The sequence below is a fragment of the Mastigoproctus giganteus genome, chromosome 9, assembly GCF_048544385.1.
Source record: "Mastigoproctus giganteus isolate SK-2022 chromosome 9, ASM4854438v1, whole genome shotgun sequence".
NCBI classification, from domain to species: domain Eukaryota; kingdom Metazoa; phylum Arthropoda; class Arachnida; order Uropygi; family Thelyphonidae; genus Mastigoproctus; species Mastigoproctus giganteus.
In genome coordinates, this window is record NC_143583.1 from 12,640,781 (window position 1) to 12,653,562 (window position 12,782).

The 12,782-nt window shown below is 37.3% G+C and overlaps 1 protein-coding gene across 1 annotated transcript in view; it reads right to left on the reverse strand.

Moving 5' to 3' along the window:
- The window catches only part of LOC150080054 (uncharacterized), a 559,273-nt gene that overhangs the window by 286,739 nt on the left and 259,752 nt on the right, over positions 1 to 12,782 (reverse strand). Inside the window, exon 12 of the mRNA XM_090381984.1 lies at positions 6,861 to 7,740. Coding sequence (XP_090238110.1) covers positions 6,861 to 7,740 — 880 coding nt within the window. The remainder of the gene's footprint in view (positions 1 to 6,860; positions 7,741 to 12,782) is intronic.

Sequence of the window (12,782 nt, forward strand, 5' to 3'; positions counted from 1 at the left end):
CTTATATCTGTGTGACACCACGTCTCTGAAATCCCCACAATATCTGCCTTTGATGTTTTGAGCAATACCTCAAATTCATCAAATTTATTTACTAAACTCCTAGCATTGGTGTACACGCAAGTATACATGCACCTGTTATTTTTCTTAGCTATCCTAACACAACCTATGTGTTTATTTGTACCCCAATGATTCCCAGCAGTCTCTGAAATATCCTGCATCTTATTTTCCAGGCTGCGGCTCATTCCAATAGAAGCAGTGCAAGAATCACTTTCACCTCTGCCAGTGGCTACTGTTAATCTATTAGTTCTTGCATCCCCCCAATCTAGCAGTTTTCCGACCCACCTAACACTGCCTCGATAGCATCAGCAAACATTCTTGCACCCTTTCTATTTAAGTGTATCCCATCCCTGTAGAAGCAGTCTCTCCTGTTAACAAGTAGAGACCAGGCTGAAAAAAACTTTACCCCTTGAGCCTTGCACAATCCTTCCAGGGGCGAATTGACCGACAGGGCTCTCATCATATACTCCCTCCTATTGTGTCTGGGCAGAATTGCAGACACTTTGAAATTCAACCCTAATTTATGGCTTTTTTACAACAGTGACCTGTACTTGTACTGTAATGCCTCCCAGCAGTCTCTGAAATACCCCCTGCATCTTGTTTTCCAGGCTGATGCTCATTTCAATAGAAGCAGTACAAGAATCACTTTCATCTCTCCCAGTGGCTACTGTTAATATATTAGTCCTTGTATCCCCCAAGCTAACATTTTTCCGACCCACCTAATATTGCCAACCTTCAGTTCATGGGGAACTCCCCTAAATCTAGGTATGCTCTCATAATTATAGCTAAGTGTTTGCTTACTTCCCTCGCTGCCAGCTTAAACCTAACTGGATAGATTCCATCCACCCCCAGTTGTCTTTCTTATGTTTAACTTCAACAATTTCCCCTCCACTTTGCTCTCTTTTATTCAAAATTATTTAATTTCCTGTTGGTTTATAAACTTCTGTCCTCCCATTCCTTACAGAATTCCTCATGCGTGAATGTAGATGCAAAATATTCATGTGTAAATGTAGATGCAAAATGTGTGAAGGTAGAACCACAATCATCAAGTGGACCAATTTGATTCATCCCCTTACTTCTAGAGTTTACATAAGTAAAGGAGTGGGAGAACACAGGGAGTGGTAATCAATCGACACTGCTCTTCAAGGAATAATGTTATTAGTGGAGTCCAGCAGTGTTTGTCACATTATTGTTTTCTATATTTATCAATGATATTATTGAAGGTATATCAGGGTTAATGTCCAAGTGTGTCAGACTATATGAAGGTTGGCATGGTTGTTAATAACAGTAATGTCAGTATGCTAATGCAACATGACGTAGGAAATTTGGGCAGATGGGCTGAGAAGTGGCAACCCAAACTTACATTGAAAAATGTAAATTGCACATGGGTAGCAATAACTCCAAAGTAATATACAAACTGTGCAGTACTACAGTACCACACAGTTTGTACATTACTTTGGAGTTGTTGTTGTTTAGTTTTTATGAGCATTAGCAATTAAGATCATGCTCCGGTGATATGCGGTTGTCATTCCCTGAACTTTCCACATCCTCCGTATTTGGTGGGCACGGGCTCGAACCCAGGTCTAATCAAGAAGCATGTGCTACGCACTGCTGCTCCTGCCCACCTGGCTACGGAGGCACAAATCTGGAGTTACCCCCAGGTCTTTTTTGTTCTCCACTAAGGTAGTGCAGAATGAAAAAAACCTGGGAGTGATTCTTCAGTGAGATAAGAGGTTTTCTGAGCTGTGCAGACAAGTTGTCGGAGCAGGTCATGGGGTCTTCTCAATGATATACAGGAGTTTTGCTAGCAAGGATAGGGAATTGATTACTGCTTTGTATAAGACAATGATCAGGCCAGACCTTGAGCAACCCATACAGATCTGGAGGCCTCATTTTAGGAAGGATGTAGAGCTGATGGAATGAATACAGAGGAGAATAAGATTCATGAAAGGAACAAACAGTTGCTCTTATGAAGAAAGGCTTAAGTTCTGTAGATTCCAGTGTCTGGGGACCAGGCACCTGCAAGGTGATCTTACTGAGGTGTATGAGGCCTTGAATGGTTTGTTAATGCTGAATGCTAATGGAATTCTTCTTCTTGCTGAGATTATGCACTTGAGGGAGCATAAAGACAGCTGTAGAATAGATGTGCAGAAATTTGCCTTTAGCTAGCGGTTGGCTGATTACAAACTTCCCTCTCTCCTTTTGTAAGCTGATGACTTAAAGAGATTCATCGAATAATTGGACAAAAGTTTGGAGCGAATGGATGAGTGAAATCGAAAAGGTTTTTTTTTTTTTTTTTTGTGAGCCACTGCTGTATAAGCTTGCTTTCTTGCATCATATGCCTCTAATAATGCTAATCTAACAAGTCTGCAATTCTTGTGTCACCCTTTGATCCACTTTGTGAATTGGGGATATATTTGCACATCTCCAGTCAATTGACTCCAAGGAAGCTCTCATAATTATGGCTAAGGGTTTGCTTATTTCCTTTGCTGCCTCCCTTAATATAACTGGACAGATTCCATCTCCAGGTACCTTTCTTATGCTTAACTGTAACTATTTCTCCCTCCTCCACTTTCCTCTCAGTTATTACAGAATAATTTAGCTCTCCATTAGAATTTGATAAATTTCTCACATCCATCTTCCTACACAATTATTTGTGAATATAGATGCAAAATACTCATTCAGTTTGTCATTTAACCAAACAGGAGAGTGTGTGGTGATATTTTAAACGTAAACATTTCCAAAAATGTTACAGTGGCAATATGCTGCCTGCTGTTGATGGCACCTCCGCAGCCAGGTGGGAAGCAGCAGCAGTGCGTAGCACACGCTTCTTGATTAGACCAGGGTTCAAGACCGTCACCACCAAATACGGAGGATGCAGAAAGGTCAGGGAATGACCACCGCATATCCCGGAGCAATATGGCCTTAGTTGCTAATGCTCCTAAAAAAACAACAAACAAAACCTGCTGTTGATTATGTCATGAAAAAGTAATGTAGTGATTTAAAAACATCTTGAAAAACACCTCCCTCTTTTTTTTTTAAATAACTACTATTGAACTTCAAGAACTAGAAGCTTTGATCTTATTCTTCACATCAGAAAGTAATGTAGTAAGTTTGAAAAACTGCATTATATGGTGTATACACCTGAAAGGTTTTATTATGATTTTTAATCTTAAATCATCATATTTATTGTGTAAGATATTCATCTTAAATATTAACATAAAATAATAGTAACACTCAGAGCATGTGGAAACAGGATTAGGAATATTTATTGAGAAAAACCTGAATGCATACACTTAATTACCAGGTTGTGTTTTAATACAATAGAAAATCTTGTCTTTATGTTAGTAGTGACAAATGGTGAAGGTTATACAGCATCAGCCAATAAATAAAAAAAAAAAAAAAAAAACGGGGGGATTTAGAAAAAAGAAGTTTTTGTTTATACCGCAACTACTAAGTCAGAGGAATTTTCAATTATTCTGACAATGAATACAATCATTAACCATATTTAGCAACCACAGGGGTTGCTAAATATGGTTAATGATTGTTCACTACTCAGCTAACTATGGTCAACTGTCCACATCATCTCTCTATCCCTTTTAACAATTTGTCTTTAATCCTTTCTTGAAGTTATTCGAACTACCCATTTTCACATCAGATCAGAGAAAAAAAAACTAGTTCCAACAATCAATTACTCTTTGGTCGAAAGAAAATTTTCTCACATCTATCCTTTTCCAATTTAAATTTATGTTCCCTCATCAGAAAAAGAGTAAGGATGCTATCAGCATTTACTTTACTTAACCATTTAAAGCCTTAAGCACTTTAATTAGGTATCTTTGTGCATGCCTAGTTTCCAGATGCTGAAATTTGCAGAACTGAAGTTTAGTAAGAATACCCTTCTCTGTTCCCTTGCAAAATACAGCAGATCGGGATCCTTCCTAAAATGAGGCATCCACATCTGAATGGAAGACTATTGTACAAATTGGAGCAGAATGGTATTAATGGTAAGTTGCTACAATGGATAAAAGGATGGTTAAGTGCTAGAAGACAGAGGGTGGTAATCAATGGGTGCTGCTCTTCTTGGACTAATGTTATTAGTGGAGTCCCACAGGGTTCGGTGTTAGGTCCACTGTTGTTTTGTATATTTATCAATGATATTGATGAAGGTATATCAGGCTTAATGTCGAAGTTTGCAGATGATACAAAGGTTGGCAGGGTTAGTAATGGCAGTGTGCTACTGCAACAGGATCTAGATAATTTGGGCAGATGGGCTAAGATGTGGCAACTGAAGCAAAGTACTACATATGGGTAGCAGTAACCCCAGAGAAACATACCAACTGTGTGGTACTACACTTAAGGTGGTAGAAAATGAAAAAGACCTGGGAGTAATTGTGCAGGCAGATATGAAGTTTTCTGAGCAATGCAGACAGGCTGCCAGGGCAGGTCATGGGGTTTTGTCAATGATATATAGGAATTTTGCTAGCAGGGAAAAGGAGGTGATTATCCCTCTGTATAAGGCAATGGTCAGGCCACGGCTTGAGTACTGCGTACAGGTCTGGAGGCTTCATTTTAGGAAGGATGTAGATTTACTTGAGTGTGTACAGAGACGGGCAACAAGATTGGTGAGGGGAATGAAGGGATCCTCTTACCAAGAGAGGCTAAGTTCTGCAAATTGAAGTTTAACACAACAAATGTTGTGTTAAACATTTAAAAAACTACAAATGAAACTACAAATGAAGTTTAACATTGACAAATGTAAAGTACTACATATGGGAAACAGTAACCCCAGATCAACATATCAACTCTGTGGTACTACGCTGACAGTGGTAGAGAATGAAAAGGACCTGGGGGTAATTGTGCAGGCAGATATGAAGTTCTCTGAGCAGTGCAGACGAGCTGCAAGAGTAGCTCATGGTGTCTTGTCAATGATATACAGGAATTTTTCTAGCAGGGACAGGGATGTGATTATTCCCTTGTATAAGGCATTGGTCAGGCCACACCTTGAGTACTGTATACAGGTCTGGAGGCCTCATTTCAAGAAGGATGTAGAGCTGCTGGAACGAGTACAGAGAAGGGCAACAAGATTAGTGAATGGAACAAAGGGTTGCTCTTACGAAGAAAGGCTTAAGTTTTGCAAATTACAGAGCCTGGAGACTAGGCATCGCCGAGGTGATCTGATAGAGGTGTACAAGGCTTGGAATGGCTTGAGCATGCTCAATGCCGATGGAATAAATTCAAATTGAGGAAGGACGGATGTCGGATAGATGTGCGGAAATTCGCCTTTAGGCAGCGGGCAGTTGGTTTGTGGAATAGACTTCCATCGCTTGTTGTTGAAGTTGATAGCCTAAACAAATTTAAGGCTCAGCTGGACAGGTATTTCGAACGAATTGAGGGGTGAAATGGGAGTAGTGGTTGTTTTTTTTTTTTTTGGCTGATGCTGAATAAGCTTTTTTTCTTGCATCATATGCCTCTACTAATGCTAATGCTAATGCTAATTGCAGTGGCTGGAGACTAGGAACCTGCGCAGTGATCTGATTGAGGTATATAAGGCCTTGAATGGGTTGAGCAGGCCACGCCTTGGGTACTGCGTACAGGTCTGGAGCCCTCATTTTAATTAGGATGTAGATTTGCTTGAGCATGTACAGAGAAGGGCAACAAGATTGGTGAGGGGAATGAAGGGATCCTCTTACCAAGAGAGGCTTAAATTCTGGAAATTGCAGTGGCTGGAGACTAGGCACCTGCGCAGTGATCTGATTGAGGTGTATAAGGCCTTGCATGGATTGAGCACGCTGAATTCTGATGGGATCTTTCTACTTGTTCAGATTACGAACCTAAGGGGGCATAAATTCAAATTAAGAAAAGACAGATGTAGAAAAGATGTGCGGAAATTTGCCTTTAGCCAGCGGGTGGTTAATTGCTGGAACAAACTTCCATCTGTCGTTGTGGAAGTTGATAGGTTGAATAAATTTAAGGAGGAACTGGACAGGCATTTGGAGGGAATGGTGTGATTTTTTTTTTTTTTTTTTTTTTTTTGGCTGATGCTGCATAAGCTCATACATTTGCTTTCTTGCATCACATGCCACTACTACTACTCAAGATGCAGACTAATTATTGCTTTATACAAAGGGCTAATCACCTCCTTGTCCTTGCTGGCAAAATTCTTGTATATCATTGACATGATTTTTTTTTTGTTCACCACTACCTTCAGAATGGTACCATACTGCTAACCATATGGTAGACATAATCCCAGAATATTTTCAATGTATAACCTCACTTGCTTCATCCCAGGCATTTTGTTTGTAGAAAGCTTGCAGTTTGAGATTTTTCTCCACTGAAAACTACAGGCTGGTTCAGTTTTCAGCGGATATCTTGCAACTGTAAACTTTACATAATAAGGTCTGATGAGAAGTAGTATTGTTGTGGAACATGGTGTAGTGATTAAAACTATATATCCAGGTTTTCTCAATAAAAAACTTAGTCCTATTTGTCATGTGGTACAAGAGTGTTTTTGTTACTATTTTCAATCTTTAAAGTAATGTAGTCTTGCAAAACTGCACACAACTTTTTTTTGCAATATAGATAAACTCTCATAGTTCTCATGATGCGCAAGAATTACGTGAACTAATGTACCAATTAAAATTAAACCATACACTGCCTGTTCAGAACCAAGATACAGTCCCTCAACATCAGGAAGAAATCTCACAACAAGTTATTTATTCATTCATTTTTAATATAAAAGGCATTTTAACTTTAACGTATAAACTATTATTATGTACTGCACATATAAATAAAAAAGCACTTACTTTTGAATCACATTTCTCATCATTTTTATATTCACCAAGAATAACATGTAACTGAAGACTTTTTAGGCTTTCATTAATGGCTGAAACAGATTCTGACACATTACCACCAAGCATACTTTTAAATAATGCTTGTAATAACTGAAGTCTATCTTCTTTAGGAGATTTCGAAATTACTTCATCCAATTTATTTTCATTCTCTATTTCACTTAAATTTTCTTCAGTCACAGGAAAGACAAGTGAATTGAATTTAGATGGTACACAGCAGGATGAAGTGTCATTTGCATTTTCATTGGTCATGTCATTTAATGGAGTTAGATCTTCATTAGCAGACAACAGCGGCATCCGTAACTGACTAACAAAATTCTCAAGTGCTTCTGAATTCTCTAGTTCTTTAGTCCCATCTTTTAAGTTAGTGTGCTCAACGTTACTACTGCACTTATCAAAAGCAAAAACATTTGTATTTACAGAATTTACAGAATTATTGTGTTTAGTGTCTTGTTCTTGTTTATGGGCTTTCCGTTTTGGAGAAAACTCTGCAGCTTCTGGGTTTAGAAATGTATGCACATCAAAGGAATCTTTCAAAGATGGAATGTGAGGTAAATTTTCTGAGCTTGGATATTCACTATTTTCAAGGGCATCATAATTGCAATTTGTTTTGACTGAACCTGAGCATATAGAATATGCTTTCACAACATCACATGAGCAACAGATATAGTCTCCAACTTCAGCAAACCGGATACTTTGCAATAAAAATGGTATAAGACCACCATTATTACTTATTAGTTCTTGTGTTTCAGTAGGGAAGCCAGCTATTTCTTCAAGGAGAAGGGGATCAGCTTTATGTATGGGACCATTAAACATTAACCATTCTTCCATAAATCTGAATTCAATGAAAATAAATGTTAATTCAAATACAAACTCCAAAGATTCATATGATTAAAAATTATATCAAATAAATAAATTGTTAAGCTAAGTTAATATAAAAGAGACTGGACACTAAGGAATGGAAACACTGCACTGCACTTTCTAGCTTAGAGCTAGAAACTTATTTAGAATTTTAATATAAATTTAGGGGATTACTTGGGTCCTAACCACAGCAGTCATAGGATAACAATCAATTAAAATAATAGTAATTTCTTAATCCAGAATCCTAAATTAATTTCACGAAGAGAAATTAATTTAGAACCAGATAGCATGCTTGAGTACTTACATAAGTTACTGTCAATGTTAAGGTATCTAGTTAAATTAATGTATGTTTGCAGATTTAATTTTTCCAATTCAAATATATAATTTTAAGTAGGGCACACAGAAATATGGATAATGTAATAATTTCTCACAGCACAAACATGCTATATTAAAATCTAATAAAAACGCAATTCAAAAATAAAGCATTTTTGCAAATTTTAATTAATTTTTTTTTTAAATAGGAACTTTTAATTTAAATTTAAATTCCCATCAATGCTGATTAGATTCTTCCTCTTGCTCAGATTGTTCACCTGAGGTGGCATAAATTAAAGATGAGGAAGAGAGTTGTAGAATAGATGTGCAGAAATTTGCCTTTAGCCAGTAGGTGATTGATTATTGGAACAAACTTCCATATTTCGTTGGGAAAATTGATAGCTTAAGTAAATTCAAGGAAGAACTAGACAAACTTTTGGAGCGAATGGATGGATGAAATGGTAAAATTTATTTATTTTTTTTTGTTCCCTTTGGCTGATGTCATATGCCTCTGCTAATGCTAATCCTAGAAATTACTTTAAAGTTCCACACCTCAGTGAGTGCTTCTGCTTTCCAAAGTAGCATGGTGCCCAATGGGAATCAAACTCTGTGATATATGTTTCTCATTGGTGGCCCTAGCATTAGTAGAGGCATACAACGCAAGAAAGCAAGCTTATACAGCATCAGCCAAAAAAAAAAAAAAAAAAAAAAACGTCCGATTTCACTCCTCTGTTCATTCCAAATACATCCAGCTCAGTCTTAAATTTATTTAGGCTATCAACTTCCACAACAAAAGATGGAAGTCTGTTCCACCAATCAACTACCTGATGTCTAAAGGCAAACTTCTGTACATCTATCCTACGACTGTCTTTCCTCAATTTGAATTTATGCCCTCTCAGGTAATTATTCTGAGCAAGAATCACATCATGAAATAAAGCCCATTCAAGGCTTTATACACCTCAATCAGATCACCTTGCAGGTGCCTAGTCTCCAAACACTGAAAGCTGCAAAATTTAAGCTTTTCTTTGTAAGAGCAACCCTTTGTTCCATTCACTAATCTTGTTGCCCTTCTCAGTACTAGTTCAAACAGCTCTACATCCTTCTTAAAATGAGTATTCAAGGTGAGGCCTGACCATTGCCTTATACAAGAGGATAATCACCTCCTTATCCCAGCTAGAAAAATTCCTGTATATCATTGGCAAGACACCATGAGCGACTCTTGCAGACCATCTGCACTGCTCAGAAAACTTCATATTTATCTACACAATTACCCCTTTTCATTCTCTACCACTGTCATGTAGTACCACAGACCTGATGCGTTACTCTGGGGTTAGTTTCCTATATGTAGTACTTTACATTTGTCAATGTTAAACTTCATTTGCCACCTCTCTTCTAGATCCTGTTGCAGCAGCAGTGTACTGTCATTAGTATCCTTAACAACTCTGCCAGCCTTCGTATTGTCTGCAAACTTGGACACTAAGCTTGATATACCATCATCAATATCATTTATAAATACAGAAAACAACAATAGACCCAATACTGAACCCTGAGGGACTCCACTAATAACATTAGTCCACGATGAGCAGTGTCCATTGATTACCACTCTATGTCTTTTCTCACTCAACCAACCCTTTATCCATAGCAGCAATTTTCCTCCAATGCCACACTACTCCAATTTGTGCAGCAGTCTTCCATGTGCAACAGTATCAAAAGCCTTTCTAAGATCCAAATATATGATATCCATTTCCTTTGTGACCACATCATAGTATCCAATCAAATTGGTCAGGCAAGACTTTCCCTCAACAAAACCATGCTGTGTCCAAGCTATAACTGAAATATTGTCTAGATGATTCTGCAGTGCTTCTTTAAGCAGCACCTTCATTAATTTTCCTGGAACAGAAGTTAAACTAACAGGTCTATAATTACTTGTCACCCTTTGATCCTCCTTTGTGAATTGGGGTCACATTTGCACATCTCCAGTCCATGGGTACCTCCTCTGAGTCCAAGGAAGCTCTCATAATTATGGCTAAGTGTTTGCTTACTTCCTTTGCTGCCTCCTTTAATATAACTGGATAGATCCCATCCACCCTGGGAATCTTTTTAATATTTATCTTCAACAATTTCTCCTTCACTTTCCTCTCAGTTATTACAAAATCATCTAGCTCACTGCCAGAGTTTAATTCACCTCTGGCATTTCCCTCGCTGAATAACTTCTCATTTGTGAATGTAGATGCAAAGTACTCATTCAGTTTGTTAGCCACTTGAGCAGGATCATCAACAGTTGAACCATCAATATCCAGTGGACCAATCTGATTCATCATTTTCCTTCTAGAGTTTACATAGGTAAGAACTCTTTTCTGTTTTTCTTTGCATCCGTTGCCAAAGATTTCTCATAATCTGCCTTTGCCTGCCTAATCTCCTTTGTGACTTGGTTACAGACCAGCTTATATCTATCATAGGCTTCCATGTCACTCATTAATTTATATGTATCCCATGTATTTTTCTTCTCTGCCATATGTCTCATTAGTTCATCTGACAACCATTTAGGTATAAACCTTGAACAATATTTCTTAGTTGGTATGTAAAGCCTAGTAGCTTCTAAGATAAATTCTTTGAATGCTTCCCATTCTGAATTTGCTGTTGGTAACATCATCAGTTGCTCCCACTGTAGTCGCCTTTATGAAAGTAAAAACCCTTCCCTTTGGTAGTTACCTCTTGGAGTAAATCCCACTTCAGCACACTGTGATCACTGCCACCTAGTGGTTCCTTTATCTGCAGATTCTTAATGCACGAAGACTCACTACTGATAATGAGATCAAGAGTATTACTCCTTCTAGTTGCCTCCCGAACATGCTGATTTAGAAAACAATCATACAATAAACCAACACAAAAGCCTTGCTAGTGAGTAAGTGACCAACCCACAAATTCCAGTCAATATCTGGGAAATGAAAATCACCCATTATAAGACTGTGATTTACTGGCCCACTCTATTTCCCTGTACAGTTTCTTATTATATTCATCAGAGTCATTAGGCCTATAACACACTACATTTACAAAAATACAAACTATATCATCAGCTGACATTACAATGGAACATCAAATGATGCCAGGCGTGGTAGTATATTAGACAGTGAAGCACATGCACGAGGATAGTGAACATTATGGACACAGTTGTCTTTTAATGTGTCCTATGTACGTGCCCTACATTGTCAACATCAAGCGTCTGATTCTGACCAGTAACACATTTGTGTAACTTCCATTTAACGTTCACCAATCTCGTTGCACGTGCTTCACTATCTAATACATGACCACGTCTGGCATCATTTGATGTTCCATTGTAATGTTTTTTTTTTTTTTTTGTATATTATCACACTTTGTATGCCAGGATATCACACTTTCATAATGTCTGAGCCCTTCATAAATATGAAGGGCCCACGTCCTAATATAGTCGAGGTATGATTGAAAATAGTTTAGTTTTTCGTAATTATTTGTACAGGTGACACCCACTTAACCCTGATAATTCTTCCATAAAAACAGAGCGCTAAGTGAATCTGCACTAAGCGAGCGCCGCACTCCCATAAGGTAACATACGTATTTGTGAATTGCGGTCGGTGCCATAGAATATTTCCTAATCAATAATAAACGGTAGTGAAAAGATGCAGAAATGTCGGTCAAAATATTTAATATTCAAATATTTGTACATATAAAATATTCTGCATTACATACGTATATCATTATGTTGTAACTACTTACGTATCAAAATTAAACTTAAAATCATGAATTTAATCATGAAAAATGTGTCGATTTTGGGTTGAACTTTGGCCCTCTTCCAAATAAACTAAAAGGGGTATTAATTTTAAATCCCCTGCAGCGTTACCACCCAACAATAAAGTCAACCGATCCTTCACCGCTTTGAAACCTGGCATGTTTTTTTCTTCATTCAATATGAGACTTCTTTTAGGCATTCATTTCCACAAAAGTCCTGCTTCGTCTATGTTAAAAACTTGTTGAGAAGTACAGTATAACACATAATATCCCTCTTCAATAATTTTAACAAGTTCTTTTTTGAAAGTTTTGGTTCCTTCTGCAATTGCGGCTTCTCCCTGGATTTTAAATCTATTCAACCAGCCCTTACTAGTTTTAAATGGTTCCAATTTTTTTTTTTTTTTTTTTTAGGTTCTTCAGATATATTAGCTAATCTCTTTCCCTTTTTTTTTTTTTAAATAATATTTAACTTAACTGAATTCTGCATTGGATATTATTTTCAATAAAATTAGTTAAAGTCTTTCCATTTCAATCCTAATAGCCGGCCTAGCCCTAGTTGCTTGCAGTGGAACAGCTATCTTTCCCACTGCTAAAATTAATTTTTTATTTTTTTATATAATTGTTCTTACAGTTAAACTTGCAAGGCCTAAATTTTGGCACACATCTGCTTGTCGTTGACGGGAATTGACTAGCTTCAAAACGTCTAATTTAATTTTCAAATTCAGTCTTTTTCTTACATTTATAGTCTTCTTACTGCGCTCAGATGTTGTTGCTTTTTCATTCTTATCGGCCATTATTAACTCTTCGAAAATGTAACTGCGTTGGTTGCATTAATTACGATATGCACGATGTCTAATACTGTACTGAGTGATGACTAGACTTCGCATAAATGCATATGATGCAAATATTACAAGCAATATACTTGATCATTTTTTAAAA